The sequence below is a fragment of the Balaenoptera musculus genome, chromosome 2, assembly GCF_009873245.2.
Source record: "Balaenoptera musculus isolate JJ_BM4_2016_0621 chromosome 2, mBalMus1.pri.v3, whole genome shotgun sequence".
Taxonomy (NCBI): Eukaryota; Metazoa; Chordata; class Mammalia; order Artiodactyla; family Balaenopteridae; genus Balaenoptera; species Balaenoptera musculus.
Genome location: NC_045786.1, coordinates 164,555,862 through 164,583,295, shown reverse-complemented (window position 1 = coordinate 164,583,295; position 27,434 = coordinate 164,555,862). Strand labels below are relative to the sequence as shown.

General features: G+C 55.1%; 1 protein-coding gene across 3 annotated transcripts in view; it reads left to right on the top strand.

Annotated features, from left to right (window-relative positions):
• The window catches only part of ITPK1 (inositol-tetrakisphosphate 1-kinase), a 161,124-nt gene that overhangs the window by 75,126 nt on the left and 58,564 nt on the right, over positions 1 to 27,434 (top strand). For all 3 annotated transcript variants that reach the window (XM_036843563.1, XM_036843561.1, XM_036843562.1), the window contains one exon: positions 18,912 to 19,037. Coding sequence is in view for 1 of the 3 variants with exons in the window: in XM_036843561.1 (XP_036699456.1) it covers positions 18,912 to 19,037 (126 nt within the window). In the remaining 2 variants the exon portion in view is untranslated. The remainder of the gene's footprint in view (positions 1 to 18,911; positions 19,038 to 27,434) is intronic.

The following is a 27,434-nucleotide window of genomic DNA, read 5'->3' as shown; positions in this document are numbered from 1 at the left end:
GTGAGCAGGAGTCTTGCTTGGCCGACAGGAGCCCCGGGGAAGGCAGATTGCGGCCGGATCCCAGCTGGAGGCAGGCACTCAGGGACTCTGGGCTTGGGCTTCGTTTGGTAGCATAAGGGGAGTCATGGGTGGGCTTTTGTCGTGGCTGGGCCCCCTCGGGAGCTGGGTGCAGGAGGATGCCCTAGCAGCCGAGGGGGGCAGTCAGTGGCAGTAGCACAGGGAACTTACTGCAGAACTTGGGAAACATCTTTTGGGGCTCAGTTCAGAGAAGAATTGAGCAAGAAACAGGGCACAGGTATTAGGAGTAGTTGTCGAACATCTTATTTTCTGGCAGGATCAAGAAATGAGGTTTTCCTCTAAATGCATTGTTTTAGGTAGTTGCTTGGAGCTTACCTCTTTGTCTTCTGAAAAGTGGTTTTACAGGTTTAACTGTATATCCCACTCTTCTTTCCCTTTTAAGAAAAGAGTATATGGGATGCAATTTAATCCTTTTTCTTATGTTATTGTACAATTAGAAACAACCAAATGTTAAACGGTAGGGAGTTGGTGAAATAAATGATGCTTTATTGGTCTTTAAATGTCAGTGATTTAGAAGAACATGTAATGCCATAGGAAAATGTCCATTATAGCACACTTACTTAAAAAGTAGGATCCAAATCTGTTTATGTAGTATGACTCCAATTTGGGGAAAATATACCTAAAAATCGGAGGGATGTACACCAAGATAGTATTGGTTACCTCTGAAATCAAGGAAGAATTATCTGGTGTGAATAAGTAACTTGGAATTTAAACATCTCTTACAAGGAGCAGCTATTAATTTGATCAGGAAGTCTCATTACTTCATAGCCACATCTGATATCTTTCCAGTCAGCCTGATTTTCTTTGTCTCCGCTGTGGAACACTCTAGAATCTGAGCTCCTGGCAAGCAGAGGAGCCCGAGTCCCATTTGGGCTTCGTGGGGCGCCAAGTGGCATTACTGTCTTGGGCTTTCAGACCGCACCCTTCTGGAAGCTGTGTTTGTGTTCCAGCCCCGCCATCTCTAGTTGCTCTTCTTGAGTCCCGGGCCCGGCTCCCCTGTGTGAAGGGACCGAGCCTGCAGGTGGCTGTGAAGGTCAGGCTGCTCCATCCTGGGGTTAGATCGAAGCCTGAGCTGGGCCTTCATCTGTGGTTGCCATTTCACTCCAACAGTGAGACCCAGCCTTCATGCTTCTTGAAATACCTTAAAGAATCCTTGCTAAGTGTTGAATTTTTGTTAAGAGTTTTCAAACTCAGTGTGAGTTTGACCCCCGGGCCTGTCTGAAATAAAGGCAGATAGATGCCCCCTCCCCGCCCTTGCAAGCAGGTGGGGTCTGACCTCCTGGGTGAAGAAGTGCTCTCCATCTCTTTTCCTGTCATTCTTGCCCTGCTGACCATGCGAGGGACATGGAGGTGGCTTTGTCCTGGGGCCAGGGGCTTGGCAGGGAGGTGTGCTGTGGTTGGGGGGTTGCTTTGTGGCCCCCAGGGATTGGGACTGACTCAGCCAGGCTCTGTCCCAGAGCAGGGAGCCACCCAGGGAGCAGGGGACAGCCCTCAGGGCCAGCCTTGTCCAAGAACAGCCCTGACAAGTGGGGGTCACTGCCCAAGACAAAAGGAGCATTGTTGAGTGGATGAGGGTGGGGAGAATATCGGGGGTTTCGCTAGCCGGAGGCTCTGTTCTGGGGTTTTCCCCGCTCCCCAGCGACCCCCCTGTGGTCTGGGCTGCACCGCTGACAGGCACGGCCCCCCAGCGACCCCCCTGTGGTCTGGGCTGCACCGCTGGCAGGCACGGCCGTTTTCTTCCTTCCAGGTCGCCTCGCTTTGGTAGCTGTCCATCCTTCCGGCCCCTCCTGGCTCTGCTCCAGGGAGATTTGTCTTAGCATTTCCCAGCTCTGAGAGCCATCCTCTCTCCCTGCCCCCTGGTACTGAGATGAGTGGGAGAGAAGGCAGCTCGTGTTCTGTGTCATGATCCCAGAGCAGAGAGAATAGGGTCAGTGTTCCCAGGCGATAGGTCCGAGCTTGGGGGGTGGGGGCAGCGGGGAGAAAATATGGAGCCGGACAGGGGAGCCCTCTGCCCCAGGGACCTGTGGGGGGAGCAGTGGGGAGGGGCCACCAGCCAACAGAACAAGTCTGGAGGGTCAGATGGGCCGTGTGCCCCCGGCAGCGTCTCAGAGAAAGCCGTGTTTATTAATCGTTGGTGACGTCAGAAGAACGTGTAATCAGCTGCTTATAAGAGGAGCCTAAGTCCCATTTCTGTGTGTTCTCTCCCTGTCTTTGAGTTTATCTTAAACCTCCACTAGACATTTGCAGTTTTTCTCACTGTGGCCTTGACCATATGTCCTTCGGACATTGCAGTCCTCTGCACCCTGCAGGCATCCTGGGGCAGGGCTCCCAGCAGGATGGGGACAGTGTCTGTCTCGTGTCCTCGTCTGCTCCCTGTGGCCCTCCAGGTTGCCGATCGTGAGCTCCTTGGGAAGGGGGCAGATTTCACTGATTTCGTCATTGAGGCTTGGGGAAGGGGTGGCCTTGGTGAACACGCCCTCCCGCCTGTTTCCATCCTCTCTTAGGGTGCTCTTTGGGAATTAGAGAACCATGAACTAGTCATCAAAGTGCTCAGGTCAAGGCTGGGAAGGGGTAGCCACCTGGCACCACATACTTCTTCCCACCAAGTTTTGTCTGGGACATCCAGGCCCACGTTCAACGCCATGGGCCCCAGACCGTTATGGACCCCTGGCTGGGCCACGCTCAGGGTCCCGGCCTTCAGGTCCCAGGCTGACTCAGGTTTGGTTGAACCCTGGCTTTGCTGTCTTCTAGTACCAAGGAGGGTTAGACGGGTGCGGCGCTGCAGGGCACTAGTCACCGCTCAGCCTATGGTTATTGCTGTCCTGGACGGCCTCGGTGGTGCCTCGTGGACCACTCCTTCCCATTCCTGGTGTCACGATCAGCCATGCCGGTTTCTGCTGCCCCTCCCAGCAGCCCTGCTCTCCGAGCCCTATGTCCGAGGCAACGCTGCCTCTTTGGCCATCTGCTGACCTCCCATTCTCCCTGGAGTCCAGATGCAGGATTTCCATGGCGCTTTGGTCTGCACTGCTGATTTGGGACTCCCTGGTAAATGGGTGCAGATGTGCGCCCCCAGACATACCTTCACGGCTCAGCTCACTGGCCACCTCCTCTGAGTGGACTTCCTGACCGCCTGCTTGAATAACTGCACCTTCATTTGTGTCCCTGCCGCACTCTTGGTCATTCTGGAAGAGCTGCTGTTCTCTTATGCCTCACTGCCCCATGGTGCCCCCGAGAGCCTTCCCTGCCACCCTGGCCTGGGGTCGGGTGCATACACAGCGAGAGCTTGGTTCCTGTGTGTTGAGTGAATGACTGTGAAGTGGCCTGACCAGGTCCCCGGGATCAGCGAGGGGATGAGACAAGGGACGGTGCGCAGGGGGGAGCAGGGCACTGTCCTGGGAGATTCCAGGGAGAGAGGCGTGTGCTCACCAGCAGGCCGGCACGTAGGCCATGGGTGCCCAGAGAACCAGCCCCTCGGTGCTGCCTGGGCTGGGGCGGGGAGGGAAAGGCTTGCGGAGGAGCCGCTAGGCCTGAGAGGTGAGGGGTTTGCAGGAGGGTGGGGACGTCCGGGCGGAGGGGCCCACCGAAGCCTGGGCCCGGCGGTAAGCGCCCGCTGCCCCGTGTGCTGGAGCTCTGCAGCCTGCTCTGCTGCAGCTGTGACCTGTCCTCTCCACCCGGTGAGTTCACTGCCGCGGCTCTCATCTCAGTTTCTGACTTGACCTTGCTGGGCGGGTCGGCGCGCATCCACTCAGCCAGCAGGGACATTTGCCGAGTCCCCACCTCGCACGGGTAACTAGGACACGCCCCGCCCTCTGAGCGGGGGAAGCAGAGCAGACAGATCATCTCAACCCAGGACGGTCAGAGCTATGGCAGAGCCCACCTCCCATGTCCGTTCCTGGCAGAAGGTTCTGGAAATGCACACAAATAAAAGAGTATAGGCATAACCGGGCAGAGGGACTGGAGTCACCTTCTGAGGACGCTTGTAGGCTCCCCAGAGAGAAGGAGAGTTTTCTGGGTCAGGATCAAGGAACTCAAGGGTCTCCTTGCCTTCCAGCAAATCGCGCTGCTTTACCTTTGGGTTTTCCAGAGTCTCCCCCTCCTGCAGAGACAGGAAGGGGTGGTTGCCGTCGGAACTGCTGGATGCTGCGGGATCTCCCTCCTAAGTCAGCCAGCCTCTGAGGGCCTGGCTGGGGCAGGATGCTGAGGGAGGGCACTGCGACCAGGGTGTCGGATCAGAGCTTAGGCAGGACCAATGGGGAAATATTAGATCGCTTTTGGGGGCTCACACTTTGGGGGTCTGGGACCCTGGCGTCAGAGCCCACTCTTTTTTTTTTTTTTTTTTTTTTTGGGCTGTGTTGGGTCTTCGTTGCTGTGCGCGGGCTTTCTCTAGTTGCAGCGAGTGGGGGCTACTCTTCGTTGTGGTGCGTGGGCTTCTCATCGTGATGGCTTCTCTCGTTGCGGAGCCCGGGCTCTAGGCGCGCGGGCTTCAGTAGCTGTGAGAGCCCACTCTTTTCTTCCACTCGTGGCTTTGGAGAAAGGCTGTGGCCAGCACCCCATACCCCTACTGCTTGACAGGCATATGTCCTGTGTGCACACCCCACCCCATCCTCGGTCCCCAGCCACTCGGTCCCTGTATATTCCTGCTTCTTCCCTCCCTACCCCCATTGCTGCCCTGGTTCTACACCTTTCTCTTTGCCGCCTTGCTGCCCAGGAGCCCTCCTGTGCCGTGGTCTTATCCTGCTAGACACACACACACACACATACACGGCCATTCTCTCCCATTACAAACCCTCCCTGGCTCCTGAGGCCCTGAGGTATCTGTGTGACCCTCTTTCTGGCTTCTCCTCTGTCCCCAGACTCCCACCTCTTCTCTGACCTGAGCCCCTTCACACGCGCTGGCCCCATGGCCCCCTGCTCAGGATCAGTTCCAGTGTGGCCTTTTCCCTGACGAAGCTCGCTCTCTTTCGGTTACACCCCTCACCCCCGACCCTGGCTGTCCTAACCCCTTGCACGGTCCTCCACTCCTGCCCTGGCCACCCCCGTGGTCACTGTGTACTGATTCCTGGTTGGTTTTCTCTCTGCCTTCGGCCCTGGTCCTTATGCCTGTGCCCAGCAAGGGGCCAGGCCCAGAGGAGATGCTGGGGGATGTATGATGGGAAGAGTGTCCCCCGTGTGCAACATTGATAAAGGCTCCTGCTAGACGAGAAAAAGTACCTACGCGCTAGGCTTGGCAACCCTGTGCGTTGATACAGTGGCTGTTTCTTCGAGTTCCTCTGAGGTGCAGCTGTGCTAGTGCAGTTAGTTTAAACTCAATGTCACCCCCTCCAGGACCTTCCTGAACCTGGTCCCCTCGCCCCCCAGGCTTAGTTTGGGTGACCCTCGGGTCTTCCTCTCACCTGTAGGACTGCAGTTAATACCAAATTCCACTGAGTCACAGGCCTCTGAGCAGAATCTATGACAACACTTTTGCATTTGCTGATTTAATTTTTTTTTAAACACCTTTATTGGAGTATAGTTGCTTTACAATGGTGTGTTAGTTTCTGCTTTATAACAAAGTGAATCAGCTATGCATATACATACATCCCCATATCTCCTCCCTCTTGTGTCTCCCTCCCACCCTCCCTATCCCACCCCTCTACGTGGTCACAAAGCGCTGAGCTGATCTCCCTGTGCTATGCGGCTGCTTCCCACTAGCTATCTATTTTACATTTGGTAGTGTATATAAGTCCATGCCACTGTCTCACTTCGTCCCAGCTTCCCTTTCCCCCTCCCCGTGTCCTCAAAACTACAGTGAGGTATCACCTCACACCAGTCAGAATGGCCATCATCAAAAAATCTACAAACAATAAATGCTGGAGAGGGTGTAGAGAAAAGGGAACCCTCTTGTACTGTTGGTGGGAATGTAAATTGATACAGCCACTGTGGAGAACAGTATGGAGGTTCCTTAAAAAACTAAAAATAGAACTACCATACGACCCAGCAATCCCACTACTGGGCATATACCCTGAGAAAACCATAATTCAAAAAGTCGTGTACCACAGTGTTCATTGCAGCTCTATTTACAGTAGCCAGGACATGGAAGCAAACTAAGTGTCCATCGACAGATGAATGGGTAAAGAAGATGTGGCACATATATACAATGGAATATTACTCAGCCATAAAAAGAAATGAAATGGAGGTATTTGTAATGAGGTGGATGGAGTTAGAGTCTGTCATACAGAGTGAAGTAAGTCAGAAAGAGAAAAACAAATACAGTATGCTAACACATATATACGGAATCTAAGGAAAAAAAGGCCATGAAGAACCTAGTGGCAAGACGGGAATAAAGACACAGACCTACTAGAGAATGGACTTGAGGATATGGGGAGGGGGTGGGGTGAGATGGGACAGGGTAAGAGAGTGTCATGGACATATATACACTACCAAATGTAAAATAGATAGCTAGTGGGAAGCAGCCGCATAGCACAGGGAGATCAGCTCGGTGCTTTGTGACCACCTAGAGGGGTGGGATGGGGAGGGTGGGAGGGAGGGAGATGCAAGAGGGAAGAGTAATGGGAACCTATTGTATATGTATAACTGATTCACTTTGTTATAAAGCAGAAGCTAACACACTATTGTAAGGCAATTATACTTTAATAAAGATGTTTAAAGAAAAAAAAAAAAAAAAAGTCGTGTACCACAGTGTTCATTGCAGCTCTATTTACAGTAGCCAGGACATGGAAGCAAACTAAGTGTCCATCGACAGATGAATGGGTAAAGAAGATGTGGCACATATATACAATGGAATATTACTCAGCCATAAAGAGAAACGAAATTGAGTTATTTATAGTGAGGTGGATGGACCTAGAGTCTGTCATACAGGGTGAAGTAAGCCAGAAAGAGAAAAACAAATACTGTATGCTAACACATATATATGGAATCTTAAAAAAAAAAAGAAAATAAAACGGTTATGAAGAACCTAGGGGCAGGACAGGAATAAAGACGCAGACGTAGAGAATGGACTTGCTGATTTAATTTGTAGACCCTGGGAAAAACCCGCGACTGATTTCATTCCTCTGCCCTGCTTTAGGAAGTGGAGCCTTTGCCGTGCTCGCGGGCGTTTTCAGCTCTCTGCTTTCACTCTGAGTCTCTTCCGGGCGTCTCCTTGTCGAGGCCTCCTAAGCGCCTCTAAGCAGCTGTTGCCGCAGTGAGATGGAACTGCCAGGCCCTTTGCAGAAGGCCTGGACGCAGGCCCACCCCCGGCCAGAAGGGCTGGCTTCGCAGGGTGCGTGAGCTGTCCTGTCACCACTGTCACCCGTTGACCTGAGCTTAAAAGCTGAGCTTAAAGCCAGCTGCTCAGAGCCGTTGAGGGCATTGCAGTCTCCCCGTCACGAGTCTTAGCAACTTATCAGGGTCACCACGTGCCACTCCGGGAAGTTGCTGATCAGAAGTGCATCAAGCTGCCCCCTCCCGTGTGGTGTGTGGTGATCCTTGGGGACTTCCTCCCATTGCAGGGCAGGGGTGGGCACATACATTGTCTAGGATTTTCCGTGGTGGTTTCGTCAAGTTTCTACATTTCTGGGACCCGGCATTCTCTAGAATTCTCCCAAGTGAGTTCGGGAAGGGTTCTAGCACCAACTTTCTCCCTTTGTCAGTGGCCAGTGCACACGAGCATTTTAAAATACTTGAGCCCTGCGCTAAAGATGCCAGTTTGACTTGATACTACCCAGCGCCTTTTCAAGCGATTTGGAGAGTACTGAACTTCTCTTTTTCATGGGATGTGTTTAATTTTTAAAAAATGCTTTCATTAACATTATATCAAATACCAGTTTGGAAACTGCCTCAAGGGATGCTCTCTTTGGACTGGAAATAAATGACTATAGAAAGGGTACTGCTTTGGGGCTTGAAAAATAATCTTTGCAGGCTTTGTAGAAGTTTGACTCAAAGTTTTCCTTTCTTATTGTTAAAGAGGAGGCACAAAGAGTGTGTATTTTTGGCCTGGAGAATTCTTAGCCGCTTGTGACCCGAGCTGCCAGTTGCCGTTCTGCAAAGATCGTGGAGATAAAGGCAACATTGAGATGTGTTTTCTGTTGTCAGCAGGAAAAAAACCACCCTGGGCCGGGAGCCAGGGCTGGGCAGGGAGCAAGGGGGCATGGTTTGGGAATCCCAGCTGGGGGTGGTCAGCTATTCTCATCCCACCAGCTCTGGGTACCAGCCCCGGGGGCCTCATATTACAGACAAGGAAAGTGATGGCCCCCCGTTACTCGGCCGGTCAGTGTAGCCTCCTGACCTGCCCTCTTCAGAGTATCCTGGTTTTTGAAGTTCTTTCTTAAGCCCTCTGTTCTGTGAGGCCATAAAATTGACAACTGTGCATGTTAAGTGCTTCCAGTGTGTTCGAGGCCGGTTGCTGACACCTCACAGGTGTTAACTTCCAGAGTGGTCTCTTCAGAGAGAACTGAGAGGTAACTCCCTGCCCAGCGCCCTCCGGGGACTTCCCCTCCCACTGGGGACACCACCTTCCCAACTCCCAGTCCCGTCCTTGGCAGCTCTACACAACCTGCCCCATGTCCTTGTCCCCCTCCCCCTGAGACCCCCCGCCCCCAATGCAGCCTGTGCTCGGGGCCCCACCCGGCTTTCCCCGTTCCTCCTCCATCATTCCTGGGTCCTTCTCCTTGTTCAGGTCTCAGCTCAGATGGTGGGTCCTTGGGGAGGCCTCGCGTTAGTTCCCTGGGCTGCCCTGTAACGAATTCAAGATTGTGCGGCTTAAACAACAAATGTATTGTCTCACAGCTCCGGAGGCTGGCAGTCGAGATCAGGGTGTCAGCTGGGTGGGTTCCTTCTGAGGCTGTGAGGGAGGACCTGCCAGGCCTCTCTCCTAACTTCTGGTGTTACTGGTGATCTTTGGTGTCCTTGGCTTGTAGATGCATCACCCTGATCTCCACCTTCATCTTCACGTGACATTCTCCCTGATGTGTGTCAGCACCCAAATTCCTCCTTTTTATAAGGACACCAGTCATATGGAGTTAGGGGCCCACCCTACTCCAGTATGACCTCAGCTTAACGAATTACATCTGCAATGCGCCAGTTCCTAAATAAGGTCACCTTCTACGGTACTGACGGTTAGGACTTCAATCTAACGTTTTTGGGGGGGGACAGAATTCAACTCCTAACAGGCCTTCTCTGTTGAGTCCGTCCCACCCCCTTCCGCCCCAGTATGCTCTCTACACTGATTATCTTCATGTTGTGACGCTTGATGGCACCTGAAATTATTTTATTTATTTGTTTATTGTCCATCTTCCTCCACTAGAGTATGAGGTCCTGAGACAGGGACCTTGGCCGTGCTGTCCACTGTTGTATCTTCAGCACTCAAGCAAAGCCAGGCACAAAGTGTTCACTCACAGGAACTGCTGAGTGAGTGAACGAATGCACGGCTGGGTGCACGGGTGGGTGAAAGGATGAGCGAACGGCTGAAAGAGCGGCCCTACAAAGCAGGTACTCTCATCATCCCCACACACTGAGATTCCGAGAAAACAAGGCCAGACTGAAGAACAGTCTTTTGTGTCTGATTCGTGAAGCAGTGGCGGTTTCTCTTTTATTTAAATCTTAAAGAGCAGAAGCAAGGATTGCTGTTATTGCGTTCTTGATGTTTTGAGAGTTTGTCAAATGAGACACGTCTTACCCCATGTGCTTTTGCACATCCTGCAGTCACGTTCTGCTCCCTGCAGACACTCACCCCTGTGGCCCGCGGAGTGCCGACCTCTCACACCTCCATCACCTCGTTGGCCGCGCGTGTCGTTCGGGTGGAGGATGCAGCATGCGTTGGGTACCAACTTCAAGTTTACCATCTGGGAGGGAAGTTGGCATCCAGGTCAGTCAGTGCTTGATCTGAAATCCTCGGTGGGAAGCGCAGGGAGAAAGGTGAGAGCCGGTGCAGTGTTGGGGTCGGGGGGCTCTGGAAGAGGGATGGTGGCATTTGAATTGAGCTGGTTGAGAGCTCGGATGGAGAACCTCACCCCGTCTCAGCCCAGGCTTTTAGCTTTGGGATGGTCAGCTGAGGTGAACGGAAGCCTCTCTGTGGGGACTGTTGTCCCTTTGCCTCTCTTCCTCATCCACCCTCTTGGGTCCTTGAGGGTCAGTGTCTGGTGACTCTCCGATCCTGCATTATACTTGGTTGTAGACAGACACCCAGAGGCAGGGGCCCTCAAGACGCTCATGTTCTGCTTGGGAGGGCAAGACTCAAGCCCAGGAAGCCATGTGGGTGACCGAGGGGTGGCTCATCCTTTGCTCTTTTGTGCTGTGGTTGGAGCCCGGCCTTTCTAGCCCCCGGAAGTTCATGGCCTGCTAGCTTGGCTGAGAACGGAGCTACTGTAAGGCCTTGGGCGTCTCGGGCTCCCTGTGGAGGCCAGGCCGCCTCTCTGCAGGGTGCACGACCTAGTGCTGGAACTGGGGCGTGCACATCACCCTGCTTGTCCCCTGAGCATGTATCCTTGTTTGCTCTGTGGCCCCAAGGCACCCTCGACTTTCTCACCCTGCCAGGCTCAGGGTGTCTGCAGCTTGTTCCTGGGACCACTTGGACTTCTGCAGAAGACTTTGATTGGGGGTTCCAATGGGCCCTGTGGAACCCCCCTCCCTGAGCACGGTGTAGGCATACTAAGCTAGGGCACCTTGGGGGTCCTGGCCCCTGGGAGCCGGGACAGCGTGCTGAAAACAGAATGAGGGTGATGGCTGTGGGGAAAGGAGCAGGTAAGAGACTGGGGTCAGAAATCCCTTGGGCCTGTCCCCCACTGGCAGTGCCCTTGGGCAAGTTACCTTGTCCTCTGTCTTCATTTTCTCAGTGCACAATGGGGATAACATTTACTTGGAGGGGTGGCTGTGTAAGTGCTCAATAAACGTTGTGTGAACGGATGGGTAGGTTGATGGGTGGATGGTCTGAGTCTCTAGCCTCAGGGAAGCATTTCAGCACATGTTAGCTGGTCTCTGGCACAGCTGGGCACTGTGCCAGGCTATGCAGGGGTCACAGGGAGGAACAGGACACAGTCCTGGACCTCAGCGAGGGCACACAGGCCAAGGAGAACTCTTTTTTCTGAAACTCACCAGTGGTGTAAGCATCATGCCTGGGGCCCAGAAAAGTCCGATCTGAACCCTAAGGGCAGTTACTGGTTGGTCTCGGAAGAAGTGGATCCAGCAAGCACTGTGACTGCTGAGGGTTTGGAGGGTCCGAGAGCAGAGAAGTCTCCAGGAAGGGAGAGATGACACTGCTCCTCGGCACCGTGCCTGCCGGACGGCCTGCTGAGGGCTCAGCCCGGCACTAAGGCTTTGCCAACACTGTCTTAAGTGCTAGAGGCAATGACTTCTCCGGCTCCTTGAGATAAAGTTGGCTTGCAGATTCCCAGAACTTTGGAGCTGCACGCAAGGGACCTTCATCATTAGGCCGTTGAAGCGAGTTGGCCCTTCCTCTTCTGGGGAGAAAGGTTATCCATGCTTCTGCCTTAACCAGATTGTTGTTTGTTATGCTAGTAATTGGAGACCAGTTGCTGAGAGATTGGGGCAGTGGGTCAGGGAGTGTTGGGGCAGAGGCTGCCGGGGTGACCAGCGTCGTGCTTGGCCCAGCCTGCAGGTCTTGGTGGTCAGTCCCACGTGACCCCCAGCTCCTGAGGTCTCTGAGGGCCACTTTGAGCTCCTTTGGGAGGGAGAGTCGCTCTTGCTGGGAAGGGCCTTCGGGCTGCTCTCCCCTGTCATCTTTTGGAACCAACCCCGCCAAGAAACACGGGACTGGGGCTGCATCCTCCGAGGCCAGGCACCCTTTTGCAGTCTGTCCCTGAGGCACCAGACCTGACTTTTCTCTCGGGAGAGCCCTGCTTCTGCCGGGCGGGGCCTTTCCATGTTGCATATGGCAGTTCTGTCCCTGCTTCTCAGACCTGTGGAGAGTCCAGAGGAATAAATCAGACTTCTGCCCACTTGCTGTTCATCAGGGCCATTGAGTCTGGACTTTGGCTGAGTCAAAAACTTTTCATCTAGTGACTTGCATTGGAAGTCACAGCTGAAAACACGCCATCCGCAGGGGTGAATTGAGGGGCAGAAAAGGGATGGAAGGAAAGCCCAGGTGCCCGGGGCACCCTTTGGCTTAGTGGCTAATTGTCTGGCTTTGGCAGGAGAGAGACCAGGTTCCCATGCAGCTGTAATGGGATGACCTTGGGCAGGCTACTTAACCTGTCTGTGACCCAGTGTCCTCACCTGCATCTCCTGCGGTCAGTGCTTGTTAGCTCGTCTGTGGCCCAAAGTCAGGACTCTGTGTTACTTATCATCATTAACAATGATGGTCCATTTTAATGTGGCAGCGTGAACACGTTGAGGAGTCTAATATGAGCTAGGACAAGTGACCTAGCTTTGCAGAATTCAAATTCTCGCCTGCACCTGAGCTCTTGTTAACAGTACATGGGGGAAATTTCCACTGGTCAGTAGTAATGTGAAGACTAAGAATAGGGAAATGGAATAGCTGATCTTTTTGAGTGCACAACTGAATAGGAGAAGCATACCTCCTGCAATTCTCCTTTACTGTCACAATTTTACACACTCACCACGTCTGATAGCAGGTGTCGGGGGGCTTTTCCCACACCACGCAATCCTGCGACACCAGCTGGGTGTCCCACGGTTTAACTCAGTTTCGACCCCAATCACCTGGAGATGAGTGTCGGATGCCACAGGGTAAGGACTCAGTCCCACAAGATGAATCCTTGTGGACTTATCAGATGCTGATTGCAAGTTTAGGTTGTTACCCGTGCTCCTGACCCCTCAAGCTGTGAGTCACAGGTTCTCATGACCCCCTCCTCTAGTTTGATTAATTTGCTGGAGTGGCTTCCGGAATTCAGGAAAACAGTGGACTTACTATTTACCAGCTTATTATAAAGGGTTATGGGAAAGGATACAGTTGAACATCCAGATGGAAGAGGTGCGTCAGGCAAGGTGCGTGGGAAGAGGCTTCCGTGCCCTCTGAGCAACCCACTCTCCCAGCCCCTCCACGTGCTCACCAGCCAGGACGCTGCCTGAACCCCGTACCTGTGGAATTTTCTGTAAAAGCTTCATCACAAAGGCATGATTTGTCACGATTTCATTTTCCAGCACACCCCCCCCCCCACCAAAGGATAGGGAGTGGGGCTGAAAGTTGCAGTCATGGCTTGATCTAATCATGCCTTAATCTTGCTGGTGACCCGCCCCTATCCAGCCCACCAAGTGTTGCCCCATCAGAATAAAAGACACTCCTATCATCCAGGAACATCCCATTTGAGGACAGGCCTGTGTGGTCACCCCCCTCGGAACCTGAGTTTTCAGGCCAGAAGCCTCGTTGTCCGGGCACCGGTGCACGGCTCTTGCATACTTGCTCTGTGTTGGGCTCCATCCTAAGTAATTTACACACATTAACTCGTTCAGTTCTCACAACAGCCTGAGCTGGGGACCCGTGAGAGCGACACAGAGCTTAAATAATGTTCCAGGCCTCGTAGCTTCACAGCCACTCCTAACAAGACCTGGCTGCCGAGCATGGTTGTGAAATGGTAACCACACCTGCCTGATGTCCTCACTGGCTTCACTTGCAGCCTTTGCAGTTGAGAGGTCAGTTACAGCCTGTCTGGGTGTTCAGAGAAGTGTAGACATTTTTTAGCAGCCCAGGCCTCTGGGTAGAACACCTTGCATGTTGCATCCAGAGAGGATGAATGGCCCTGAGCGTGAGCAGGGGTGGGAGGCAGTTCTCCCGAGTCCCCGGCCTCCCCGATGAACCTGCTTCTTTTGTATCTGGCTGGTTATTGATCACGTCAGGGAAGCACGTGCGGGAGTTTGGGAGCGAAGGGAGAGCTGGAAGTACAGCCCAGAGAACCCTCCAGAGAGCTGAAACCCTCTGCCTTTGATCTCATCTCGGCACCCCCTGCCCTTCCCCCATCCACACTCTCCCCTCTGGGGACTGTATTAGGGTAGACTAACTGCCAAAGCCGGCAACCCCAAATTCTTAGTGGCTTAATGCACTGAAGATTTATTAGTTGTTCATACCACAGCCGAATTCTGGTCCCTTAGGCATTAGAGTCTTCCGCTGGGTCCTTGGCTTCCAGCCTGCAGATCAGGCATGAGAGCGGGGCGGTTATGGGCCACCCCTCACCCTATCCTCCCTGCCCAAGGTGCCATTCAGGGGCCAGTGCTGTAGGAAAAGCTCTTTCTGCTGAGGTGGTAGCTTAGGGCACCTGAGGCATTTGGAATTGATAGATACAGGAGAGGATTTAATGCAGGTGAGTCCTGCATCTTTGCAGCTGCCCCCTCTACCTGGATTACACCTCCCTTCCGCTGCCCATCTCTGGGGGTCCCATTCTTCCTTCTCCCCTCCATGGCTTGATCTGGACACCTCTTCCTCTGGGAGGCTATTTCAACCCTCTTAGCAGAAAAGAGTCACCCTGCTCTATGGAAAGTCCCTCCTCCTTGGTCTGCGTTGTTCACTCTGTTCTTTAAAACTGCCAGCGCATTTAGCAAACGTTTACCGAGCTCTTGCCTGGAGCCCCCGTTCTAGGTCCTGGGGATGCCAAGCCCCAGCCCTGGTCTTTGGGGATCTCACGGTCTTGTGGAGGAGACAGAGGGTTAATGAAGTGCCTTTATACTTGGAAGTTACAGTGCAATCCTGCAGGGATGTGCAGAGGGTCCTGGGGACACGGGTGAGATGAGGGAGCCATTAATTCTTCCTGTTTGGGGAGGGGTGAGTTCAGAAGTCTGGAAAAGGATTGAACTTCTGAGCTGGGACTCGGAAGATGAGTAAGAGCTCACATGTGGACAGGGGGATGTGGGGTGGGGGACATCCCAGGCAGAGGGCTCGCTCTGGCAGAGGAGCAGAGCACTGCCCTGTGCAAGGTCTGGGGCAGCTGGGGCTGCATCCAAAGTGAACAGAGATGTTCCTACGGCCGCCTGAGGCCCTGAGTTGAGAGGGCAGGGGTCGTCTTCTGTGCCTGGCACACAGGAGGGGTCCAGAAAATACTTGTCGAATTAACAAGTGACCAAGCAGAAGCAGGAACTTGTCTGGAGGGCTCATGTGCCACATCTCTAAACGGAATGTTCTCATCCAGCCCTGGGAGGTGTAGTTACGACATCCTCATTTTATGAATAGGGAAACCGAGGCACAGAGCAATTAAATGACCTGCTCCAGCCCAGAAGCATCTGAGCCGGGAGGGGTTTCCAGGCGTCTGCTGTGCCCATTATCCCATCCTGTCTTCCTGCACCAGGTGGTGGGGAAGGCAGGGGTAGGCGGAGCCCAGCTCACCTTGGGTTCGGGCCTGGGCATGATGGGGTTTCTTGCTTCGGAGGTCAGAGGTGACTGTTAGGCCACCGGGGTCTGCGGGCCTTTGTCCCATCTCCTCCCAGCCCTCCCTCCACCCTAGTCCGCCTCACTGCCTTCTTCGCCGAGGAAACAGGGGGCCCTTGTTTGCTCCGAGTTCTGAGCGCTCACAGAACAGCATCCAGCGTTGGCCTCACAGGATGGCATGAATTGGAAACGTGGCGCCTGCAGACCTCCTCTGGCTACAGCAGGTGGCCCTTTCATCGGGACACCTTGTGACTGGCTGAGAGGGACCCTTTCTGAGGAAGAGAACAGGTCCCTGGGAAAGTTCCCTTTTCTGCGAACAGAGTGTGGTCAGAAAAACAAAATGACACAACTGAAGTGAGTTCACTTCCACCCGAGCCCCCACCCCCACTGCATCTGGGGAATGAATCCTCTAAGGTGCCTCCCCCGGTCCCAGGGTTCCCTTCTGTGCAGCACCCTCCATCTGAGGGCCCCTCGTCTCTGACACCCTCCCTCTCTGAGGGTCCCCTCTTCTGCAGTATCCCCCTCCTGAGGGTCCTGTCTTCTGCGGTCCCCCTTCTCTGCAGTGTCCCCTCCTCTGTGGCACTGCCTCCCCCTCCTGAGGGTCCCTCCTGTGTCATCCCCCCTCTGAGGGTCCCCCCCTCTGCAGGGTCCTGGGTTCTGTCCCACGTGCGCCCAGAGCCTACTGAGTACCACTCCTGAGGATGCAGCCCCAGAGGGCCTTCTCCCCCTTCCCAGCCAGTGGGGAGAGACTGCCGGCTCCTTGGGGTAGACCCCCTCAGGATGACCAAGGCTTGTCTGGTCCCTTGAGGAAAGGCGGTGCTGGAGGGCCTTTTAGAGCCACTGGCAGCTCTGCTTGGGCCCCAGCAAGGATGCTGCAGCGATGCTGAGCGGAGACCGTCCAGGCCTGACGTGTGTCCTGATTGCTGTTCTCGTGAAAGGGTTTCACTGGCACAAAAATGCTTGGAAAATACACAAAGGAAGGTGGCCGGCTTCCAAAACTCAACTGTTTACCTTCAGTGGGGCGGCCGGGAACGCGGGGAGCTTATTTTCCAAACAGCCCACGGTTGTCAGGTCTACAGGCCTTGGGTGATGCCAGGCGAGCCTGAGCTGAGGGCATTTCCTGCCCACCTCCTTCCCCAAACGCACTGGGACGCCAGGTTCCTCTCAGGGGCTGACTCTGTCCCCTCTTGCTGCATGGGAAATGTTCCCTCTGGGATGGGGTTTCTGAGGCCCGGGGCGCCCTGCCCAGCATCACCATGTGACCCAGTTCTCTTCCATCGTGGCTGTCTTGGTCTGAAAATATTGGCCTCTTGTTTTGGTGCCTGTCACAGTGGAGCCGCGGTTACAACACAAATGGGCTTGTGTCTGTGGCACCTCTGAGAATGAGGTGTTCTTTGCCCCTGTTCCCACTTCCCACTGGCTGCTCTGCCTTCCTTCCAATTCTGTTTTATTCTGGGAAGTGGAGTTGGATGGGAACGTAATAATGAATCCGCGGACAGAAGCGGAAAGGTCCTTGGAGTTTCCTGTTTTTTTATCCAAGGGGAAACTGAGGCCCAGGGATGCTGCTAGGCTTTTGCACAGGCCCCAGGACACCTAGCAGCTTGGCTGCGGGCTGAGCCCATTGGTGTCACTGTTTGTCCAGGCCCCAGCCGGGCCATCTCCCACCCGCGAGGCCTTGCCCGGTCATTTTTCCTCCTGGGCTCTAGGTGTCCTGGTCTGTGAAGGGGGACCGTCACCCCCAGCTCCTGGCTGTGCTGTGAGGACAAATGCCGTTTCCCTTCCCCGTCCAGGAGTCTCAGAAGATGGGCAGCTTCTCAGCTGGTCTCGTTTTTGCTGTTTTGTACACAGGCTAGTCACCACGGGGAAGGATCGGTGTTCTTCAGTATTTCCTTTTGGTGAAGTCCATGGGATTTTTTCTTTTTTTTTTTTTTTAAATAGGTAAAATCCCTTAACATCTTTCCTGGCAGACAATAAAAAAGAGGAGTTAAGGATATCAGCAGAAAAGAGCTGGCACATTCCGAAGCCTTAACGGAAAAAGAGTTTAAATAAGGGAGGATGGCAAGGTGTGGGCAGGGTCAAAGGAGCCAGCGGGAGGTGGTGAGGCACCCCGAGAATGGCGGGCTGTCACCACCCCAGGCCTCAGGGCACTAGGGGAAGGAAGAGCTTAGAGACAGTGGTGGTCTTGGCAGAGGGGCTGCCCTGCGCAATGGGGACGGTCAGAGCAAACACGCAGACTCCTCTCCCCTCCTCCTCTCCCATCTTCTGCTGGGGCCTCCAAATGGCCGGACTCGGCCAGCAGCCAGAGGACAAGGCAGCCGGTGGTCGTGGCCGTAGAGGACAGCCTCCCATGGCACAGAGCAGGCATGGGGCGTGGGACAGGCGCTGAACGACAGGCCCGGCTTCAGCTCTGGCTCTGCCTTCTCACCGTGAGGTCCTAGGCAGGTCTCAGAAGTCTGTGTCTGTGGGATTGCTTCTCACTGTGTGGTTTGAAAATGAAAAGAAATGAACGGACGTACGTTTTTAGCACAGTGTCTGCCCAGAGCTGTCACCGTGATTTCTTTACGAATGACTTTGAAACAAACAGCCAGGAATCCCGGAGGGAGGCCCCCCTGGGGGTGGGGCTGAGGGCAGGGATGGGGCTGGTGGCCGTCTCCGACCTCTGCTGAGGCCACCCGGGGGGGTCAGCCAGGTGCCGGGCTGGCGCCGTCATCTCCAAGGGAGCGGGCCGTGCAGCTGGTGGCGGCTGCGTGCCGGGCGGCAGACATCTGGCCAGTCAGGAAGCTCGGTGTCAGGCGGCCCCGGCTGTTGGCAGGTGCTCCTGTCTTGGGGGTCAGGTGATGCCGACTGTCTGTCAGCCAGCAGCTCTGGCTCCCCCGGGGCCCGATCTTCCCAACCCCATGCTCTTGAAAAAACAAACACGTCCCCCAGTGGAGCAGGGCGAGCCGTGCCTCAGGGACCCCAGGCAGCCCAGTGCCCCCTCACTTTGCCATCATAGGCCCTGACCTCAGTGTGAAGTGCCAGCTTCTGGTCTCTCAAAGCAGCAGCTCTTAGATTCGCGCAGATCACAGCTTTGCCGAGACTGTGTGTAGTTTCGTGGAGAGAGCGTCCGCTTGGATCTCAGTTCAGGTCTGGCCGTGTGACTTCAGTCGTTGGACTTGACCTCCCTGAACCCTGGTGTGCCCACCTGAAAAACCTGGGTGGTAGGGCAGCTGCAGCGTGGCCAGTACATGCTTTCACAGTGACTCTCCCCTGACCCACAGATACTTCGTCACCCTGATTCCACGTGTGTATTTTCTGTGTCCCGGGCTGCTTGGGGCTCGGGGACAGAAGTGTAAACACAGGGCCTGCCCCGGAAGGGCTCCAGGCCCTCAGCGAGTTCATCCCATTCGTCCCGTCCTGTCCCACGAGTGCCAGCCCCCTCCTGCCCCCTCGCCGTGCCGCGGGGACATGCAGAGGGGACGGGGTAGACGGGGCAGCGGGCCCAGGAGCTGAAGTTGTTCTTCTTCTCTGTGTCTCCCGCTTGCAGCTGAACCTTAGCCGGCCAGTCGAGGAGCAGGGCCCCCTGGACGTCATCATCCACAAACTGACCGATGTCATCCTCGAAGCCGACCAGAACGACAGCCAGTCCCTGGAGCTGGTGCACAGGTTCCAGGTGCGTGGAGGGGTGAGGCGGAAGGCCGGGAGTGGTTCTGTGCATTTCTAAAGCCGTGGAGCTGTCTTGCCGCGTACTGTGTACACACGGCTCTGCCACTGCCAAGAAGACATGGGCTTGTGGTCGGGCACTTCCCTGCCGGGGCCTCCGTCTCGTCGGAGGCGAGACGGGATTGAACCAGGGCACGGTTGGAACCCTCTCTGCCCTCTACGCTTAGAGACCTGATTTACTGATCTGAGCACTGCAGAGTCCACACGTGCCTTTGCGTCCTCAGCGACACACAGCCGCAGCCACAGGTGTTGAGTTGGCACAGGGGCGGAACCCTCTTGCCACCCCTGGAGAAAGGGATCCCCGAGGGCCTTTGAACTGGAGCGGCTGCCCTTGGCCCCTGAGTCCTGCCTTGGTGGAGAACCCCTCTCCGAGCTCACGGCTTTGACTCTGTGTGCCCATCTCTGAGCTGGGACCAAGTCTTCTTGGCTTTTCCCTTCTCCCTTCCCCGTTTCCCCAGTAGCCTGGGTCCTGACCCCACGGTAACCCGCCCGCCACCTTAGGGGGTGCTGCCATTGCCTCCGCTGACTTGCCCTGTGTTTTCTGTGTTGTGGACAAGAGTGTGATTCATTCCTCAGGAAAGCGGCTCAGGGGTCATGAAAAACAAGGTCATGTTATCAGTGAAAATGCAGCCGAGAGAGAGGGCCTCCCTGTGGGAGGGATGCTCGAGCCAGCACTTTGCAGTGTGTGATAACTGGAGGGTTGACGTCCTGTCTTTCTTTATCAGGACAAAGGGGACTCTCATCGCCACATAGTAGCCCTTCTGCTGACAGCATTTTCTTTCCCCCATGTGTCCAGGGTCGGTGACCTCAGCCTCCCTCACTTCCCTGTGGCTCTCGCCCCCTCCTTGACCGACTCTGCCAGATTCCCGCTTCCCGTGAGCAAGTGGCTCCATGAGCCCTGGTGGCCCGTTTGTGGCCCTGCTGGTGTCCCCTCCCACTCCCCCACGCAACTGGGGAGGTGTGCTGTCCACACGTGGTGCCCTGCAGGGCCTTTGCCTGGCCAGCAACCTGAAGTCTCTTCCGCTTCCATGGGGCTGGGGGGCCGTGGGGAAAGGCGTGTTTGGGCTCCTCTGTGAGCTCGCCAAGCCTCAGTTTTCTTATTTGTAAAATGGTGTTAGTACCAGGAAAACCTCATACCGTGTTGGGAGGAGTCAACAACACGATGCGTAAGAAGTACTTCACCCGGTGCTCAGGCCCCAGCGAGTGCTTAGTTGGTGGTCGATACCAGTGTGATCACATGACCCCCTCGAGCCTTAGTTTCCTCTTCTGTAAAATGGGGTTGCTGCTAGGTTCTACTTCTTAGGGTGGGCAGGTTGCTACGAGAAGTAAATGTCTTGGAGTATGTAGAAGTGTCTAATGTTTGCTGAGTTCTTACAGCTGCTCCCACCGCTACTGCCTGTGTCATTACTTTCTTAGATAAAGGACGGGGAGTTAGGGAACAACCAACCCTGGGGGGCCTCCCATCCCCTGCTCCCCACAAGCACACCCACAGCCCACGGCGCAGGGCAGGCGGTGCCTGAGCACTGAAGGGGAACTTGGTCCCCTGTGTTCCTGCTCTTGTGCAGAGGAGGTTGGAGAGCGTGTCAGGCAGGACGTGGGGACGTGCAGCTTCAAGGGTTTCAGCCACCGGCTGCATTTCCCAGGGAGGTCTCGGCTGAGTCCCAGGAGTCTGTCCCACCCAGGGCACACAGAGCAGCCGGCCCTCAGATGCCTGAGGTGACCTCAGGATAACCTTCCAGCCTCAGTATCTCCGGGATAAATTTTCACTGCCGTCTGTGCTTGAGCATGAAGCGGATATCTGCTAAGGCCGGGACGTTTCCTCTTTTGCGAAGAGCACAATCCTTTGGGGAGAAGGGTGACAGGCTGCACTTTGCACAGGCCCTGAGAAGAGAGGAGAAGGGCAGGGGCCAGTGGAGAGAGGGACTGAGAGGTGCCAGGTGAGGCCTGCTCAGCAGCACGCAGGCCATCCTCCCGCCACGGGGCCCCGGGCTGTCGGCGCTGACCTGGTCTTCCCACCCTGTGCGAGATACGAGATTCAAGTTCAGAGCCAGGCCATAGACTTGACACTTGACCTTGACCGTGCCGTTGTTTTCAGATTCCTGTTTTAATATTTATTCTCGGGACATGAACAGGGAGACACGGGCTTAGGTGCGGGGAGGGGCCCAGGGTCAGGAGAGGCAGAGGGACATTCAGATTTCAGAGACCGGGAAGCGGGGCCCCGGGCTTGGGTTTGCAAAGCTGGCCTTTCTGCATTTTGTTGTAAGAAAACGGAGAAAGGTGGTTTGCCCCAGAAGGGGCTCAGCTCGAAGGGCCTTCACCAAAGGCGATATTCGGGTCCCTGGGGAAGTGGCTTGGGGCTGTGTGGGTCAAGATAGATGAGTTTCTGAGATGTTTCTGACAGCCCTAGAGCATTCCGCCCATGGGATGCTTCCGTTAAACCTCCAGGACCCAGGGATGGACAGGAATTCTCAGAGCTGAGAGGTTATGCTTTTTTTCTGGCTGCCCTTGTGGACAGGTTGGGGGTTGTGTGTCTGGAGCTTATGCAGATCACTAAAGCTGGTTGCCATAGAAATCAACTCCCAAGCTGCCACCTCCCTCCCCACCCCCCAAAAGAAATATTGTCCTCAAGAGGGCTTGGCTTGGAGAATCATCAGGATGATTCAGTTGTTTTTCTGCGCCAAGGTTCTTGTGGAGCCGACAGCCTGGTGCCGCCGAGGCTCTGCCCGAGATTCAGTTATCAGGGAACAGACCTGGACAGAGGTCCCCTGGGGGCCGAGTCCATGGGGGCGAGCGGCGCTGGGGTGGTGGTGGGGGTCTCCTGGCCTCTAGAGCTGCTTCTTCAGGGGAGCGACGAGAGCCTTCTCACTGTGGCATCCAGGGCCAGCTGTCAGGTGTGGCCCAGAGGGTGAGGGGGGTGGCCCTTCTGCTGCTGCCCCAGAATTGCTAGAAGCGTTATGGTGACTGTATTCCATGAGTCAGGTGGTGCCGTCTGGGTGGATCTTCCTGGGGTTTCCCTGAATGAGCTCGGAAGGAGGAGGTATGAGTCTAAACTGTCACCTCTCCTCCCCATCTTCATTAGCTGGAAGGATGTTAAGTGTCCCCCAGATGGCCCCTGGACCCCCTGTGTGGCCACAGGGACAGCTCCCTCTGCGGCGGCACACTGCTTGCTGAGCACCATCCACAGGAGCTCCCAGCCCGGAGGGGAGGCCTCGTGAAACAGGAACTGCACTCGCGGACCCCGGAGTGATGAACTAGGAGACACGCGGACCTGATCCCCGCTCGTCCTGACTAAAAACTCTTTCACACCTTTTCATTGCGATGATAGTGAAGACTGTAGCCTCTGAAATGGCCCGTGAGGCCTGCAGTCTGGCCGCGGCCTCCTTCCCCGCCCCCCCAGCCTCACCTTGTCCCACCCGCCCCTTCCTTGCCTTGCTGGCCCTCCTGCAGCAGCTGCTCAAGCTCTGAGCTCTTTTCCACCTCAGTGCCTTTGCACAGGACGTTCCCTTAATTGGAATTCGTCCCCACCCCCAGCTCTCAGCTCAGGTGTCCCTTCCTCAGGGATGTCTCTCTGATTACCTGACCTAGGATACATTCCCTGTCCCGGGCCCTTAAAACTTTGCACCTTTCCTTCCCTCCGTTTGGAAGTTTGTCATTCTCTACTGGTTGCTTCTGCCAGTCTCTCCATTTGGGGGTTAGCTCCGCAGGGGCAGGGATCACGTCTGCTTCAAGCTCCCCGGGTATCCCCTTTGCCGCACACAGTGCCTGGTACGTAGGAGACACGCCTACGTGTCTGTGAAGTGGAAGAGCGTCGTGGGTGCGGGGCTGGTGCAGGGCGCCCAGGCGGGTCAGGGGAGGGAGAAAGTGGCTCCAGTGCGTAGCTGGGAGGGGGCGGGGCGGGCTCACGAGGCAGACAGCGCCGCCTTTTGGGTGCACGTGGACCTCCCTTCGGATGTGGGGACCTGCAGGACCATAAGAGTGGAGAGAGTGCTTTTCACACCAGGCTGTGGGGCTTGGACTTTATCCTGAAGGCTCGGGGTGGGAGCGATAAGATCAGATTTAACTGGAACGAGAAGCCCTGCTTAGGAGGGGGAATTGCCAGTGCAGGTTGAACTCCAAGCAGTGGGGACACCGTGGTCATTGGAACCTGGCAGTTTTCTGAGATGGAGAGGGACTCATGCCATTGGAGGCTCAGCAGTGCCCCCTCCTCACTCCAGGGCCCCTGTGGTCCTGAGTGTTCCTTGCTCAGCCGTGACAGGCCAGCCTCTGAGCGGTCCGGCCTGGCCCTCCTGGGCCTGTGCAGGACGATGCCCCGCCCCCCTCACCTCTCGGGTCCCGTCAGCTGTTTGGTTGTATGAAGTGGATCTGGGAGGGTGCTCTTCCCTCGCCGCGGGGATGTCGGCAGAGAACGCACACTTTGTCCATTGGTTCTTCGTCATCATTACCTGAAAGGAAGTAGCATTTCAGTATCCCAGCTCCCTACCCCCTACCCCTTATCCTTTTAAGAAACAAGTTTATTGAGATATGATGCACATACTATACAATTCACTCTTTCAAAGTGTACCACCCAGTGGTTTTTAATGTATCCACAGATGTGTACAACCATCACTACAGTCAGTTTTAGAACATTTTCATCACCTTAGAAAGAAATGCTGTACCCTTTAACTGTCACCCCCCGCCCACCCTAGCCGTAGACAACCACCACTTTCTGTCTCTACAGATTTCTCTGTTCTGGACTACACCGTCTTTCGGAATTCCCTGGTGGTCTAGTGGTTAGGACTCCACGCTTGCACTGCCGAGGGCGTGGGTTCAGTCCTTGGTTGGGAAACTTAAGATCCCACAGGCCACGTGTAGAGGCCAAAAAAAAAAGACAGTACCATCTTTTGTGACTGGTTTCTTTCCCATAGCATAATGTTTTTAAGGTTCATCCATGTTGTACCGTGAATCTGTGCTGCTTTCCTTTTCATGGCTGAATAATATTCCAGTGTATGGCTAGACCACATTGTGTCTGTCCAGTCATCAGCTGGTGGACAGTTGGTGGTTTCCATCTTTTGCCTGTTATGAAGAACGCTGTCGGAAGCATTCATGCGCATGTTTTTATGCGTACGTGTGTTTTCATTTCTCTGGAGTATACACCCAGGAGTGGAATTGCTGGGGCAGGTGGTCGGTTGAGGAACCGCCAGACTATTTTCCCTGGTGGCTGTGCCATTTTAGATCCCCACCGCATATAAAGGTTCCAGTCTCTCTACATCCTTGCCAACACTTATCTGACTTTGATTTTGGCCATCCTAGTGGGCGTGCAGTGGTATCTTGCAGTTTTGAGTTGGTTTAAAATTTCCCTGGCAGCTAATGATGTCAAGCATCTTTCTGCGTGTCTGTTGAACACTTGTATATCTTCCTTGGAGCCCTCCTTATACTCTGTGTGCAAATGTCTAGAGCCCTCAGATTTGCCTTTTTCCTCCTCCAGACTGTTGGGCGCCCACAGCAGGGTGGTTAGGAGCGCTGATAACTGGAGCCCTTGCCTGGATTCAGAGCTGGCCTCCCCACTGCTTGCCGGCTGGCCTTTGGCATGTGCTCAGTTCCCTCGTCTATAAAAAGTGGACAGCCGTCGTCCACACCTCCCAGGACTGTGGGGGGACTGAGTATGTTAACACGTGTCCAGCCCTCAGAGCACTGATGATCCTCGAGGCGAGAGTTGAGAATCTGCTGGGGCCCGGCCCCGGGGCAGGAAGCGGGCCCGCATGTGGCCCGCCGCTCCCTGGCAGTGTAGCTGCAGGCTCCAGTGTCCTCCTGAGATGCTGGAGGACATCGGAGGGGGTGACTTTCAAGACCCCTCCCTCTCCATTCTGTGGGGATTGGCTCGGCCGCGCTGCAGTAACAAGCAGCTCCTGGGACCCAGCACAGGCCTCCTTCTACCCTGTACTGCACACCCTCTGAGGGCTGGCTGAGCTCTGCTGCATGGCTGGGACCCGGATGACGGGCAGCTGCTGACGGGTCGTGGTGGCCGAGGGAAGAGACCTCAGTGAAGCTCGTCCTGGCTCTTAGTTTCTGCCCCAAAGTGACACAAGCTGGGGACTCCTAACATTTCAGTGGCCACACGGGTCCTCCAGGCAGGGATCAGGGACGTAGGAGCCGCCTGCAGGCCGGGGAGCCAAACGTGGTGAACAACAATACACAGGGCCCTTTTCTTTTAAAAAATAAAAAAGACGCTTCAACAAGTTAACATGCATGATGCCCTCGGCCCCAAGTGCGTGTAAGCGTTCACCACTCTTACTGTTAGCGCCTGGCGTGTGAGAACACGTGTAAAACACTCTGCCCGGCTGGAGCACTTAGTGACCACTCAGTTGTGTTGGCTCGTTATCATACCCTGACGATAGTCTAGCAGCCTTATCTGTGACTGTCGGTTGCAGCCAACTTGAGAGCGCTTAGAGAAGTCAGTGAGACAGTGATTATGAAAGTGTCCCCAAGTGAGAGTTGTGCTCTGTGACAGGGGGATGGAAATATGGACTGTCCTTAGAGGCAGGGCCGGGTGGCCTTCAGGGGGACTTTGGATACTGTGCCTGGCTCCACCCCTCACCAGCTCACCCACCTGGGCCTCGGTTTCCCCGCCTGCCATGCCAGGAACATGCCAGGATGCCAGCAGAAGACGGTGGCATTGAGAGCAGTGGTACCCAATCCAAAAGGCCGTTGCCGTGAACAGCGGTGATCACCTCCAAGACCACAGCTCCGTTTTACTCCGAGACCCCTCTGGCTCCGAAATGATTTCACAGCTGTGTTGACTCAAACCCTGTCGACCTCAGATGTTTACTGAGCAGCTGCCAGCACGGGGCTCTGTACTGTGTGCTGTAGGCACCAAGGGGAAGTAGAAGAAACAACAGTTTTTGTTGTTGGAGGCTTTCTAATCTGATTAAGAAGATGACGTCTAAACCTATCAAAAGTTAAGTGAGTTGCTGTCTGTTTTGGGGGCAGTGCCTGGTGGCATGTGGGCCTTCTGGACGGGGGTCAGAGCCCTGAGCACCAGGGAGTGATTCAGGCCGTCACCATGGAGCCGCGGGAGAGGCCACTGTTTCCCGAGCACACCCCAGGCGGCCCTCTCTGCCTTGGGCACTGCACATCTTGTATCTCATTTGGTACTTACATCAATCCATGGAAAAAATGGAATTACTTCCCCATTTTTTAGGTGACAAAACTGAGGCCCAAGGAAGTTTAAATCACTTGCCTACAGCCAATCAATAAGACGGCGGCTTGTGCTCTTTTCAGATATGCTTCAGAGGGGCTTTGGCCGGCAGCGGACGGACCCCTGGAGGGTTGAGAGCCAGTGGTTCCCGGTCACTGTCTAGCATTGCTCTGACATCGTTGGTGCCACACGATGATAAAATGTTGGCCGGCAGAGGCCAGGGGAGGCAGAGCTGGGTAGATCTGGTGGCCCTGGCCCAAGGACAGATCCTGTCCCGGAGAGGCCGTGAGGTCAGCCTCCCCATGACTGCTGCCCTGGGTCACGAGGCCCCTCCTCCCATGGCGGAAGTGGCCGCACAATCTGCCCATTGTGCGCCCAGGCCAGGCCAGCGGGCAGTGGCTGTGAATCTCTCATTCTGCCCCAGGGAGCTTGGGGCCACTTAGGGCCATTGAGTGTCTGCAGGGCCTTTCCATGTGGAGGGGGAGGCCAGCCCCCCAGGAAGATGCACAGCTTTATGGCCCTGCCTGTTACCTGCCCAGAGCAGAGATGGACTTTGTACAGCACTAGGTGGGGCGGTGGGAGGAACGGCCACACGGAAGCCTGAGCTCACCCGGCGCGCTGGCCGTGGTCCCTCTGTGTGCACGTGGGCACTCACCATTTCACAGCTCAGGGTTGGAGGTCTGCTGGGTTTTAGAAATACTAACGTTTGCTAATAATACATTTTCTCAAAGTCATAGGGAAAACTTGTGTATACACATCATTTCAGGGTTCCTTAGTTCGGCCCTGTGGACGTGTTGGGCTCCTCGAGTACCAGTATCTGGGTTTTGGAGATTGGGAACTCCCGCCAAGAGGTCTGTAGTCCTGTGGGTTCTTTATTTCAGGAACATCTACGGCAGGAACATCTCTTTCACTCTCCTCTTGGCCTCTTTGGGGCCATGACTTCCTGACTTGCTTCTGTGCCACCCATGTGGTCTTTGTGCCCACGATAAAGGCCCATGTGGTTTCTTTCGACTTTGTGTAATAAATCACAAAGTCTCTCACCAGCCAAGAGTAAAGCTGCTCTGGTGGGCCACGGGCTGGGCCTCCGCTGACCTCCATCCTCTGGAGACGGACAGAGTGAGCCACGAGGACCTTCTGTGAGCCCCTCCCACGCTGGCTGGGGTCCGTGCCCCC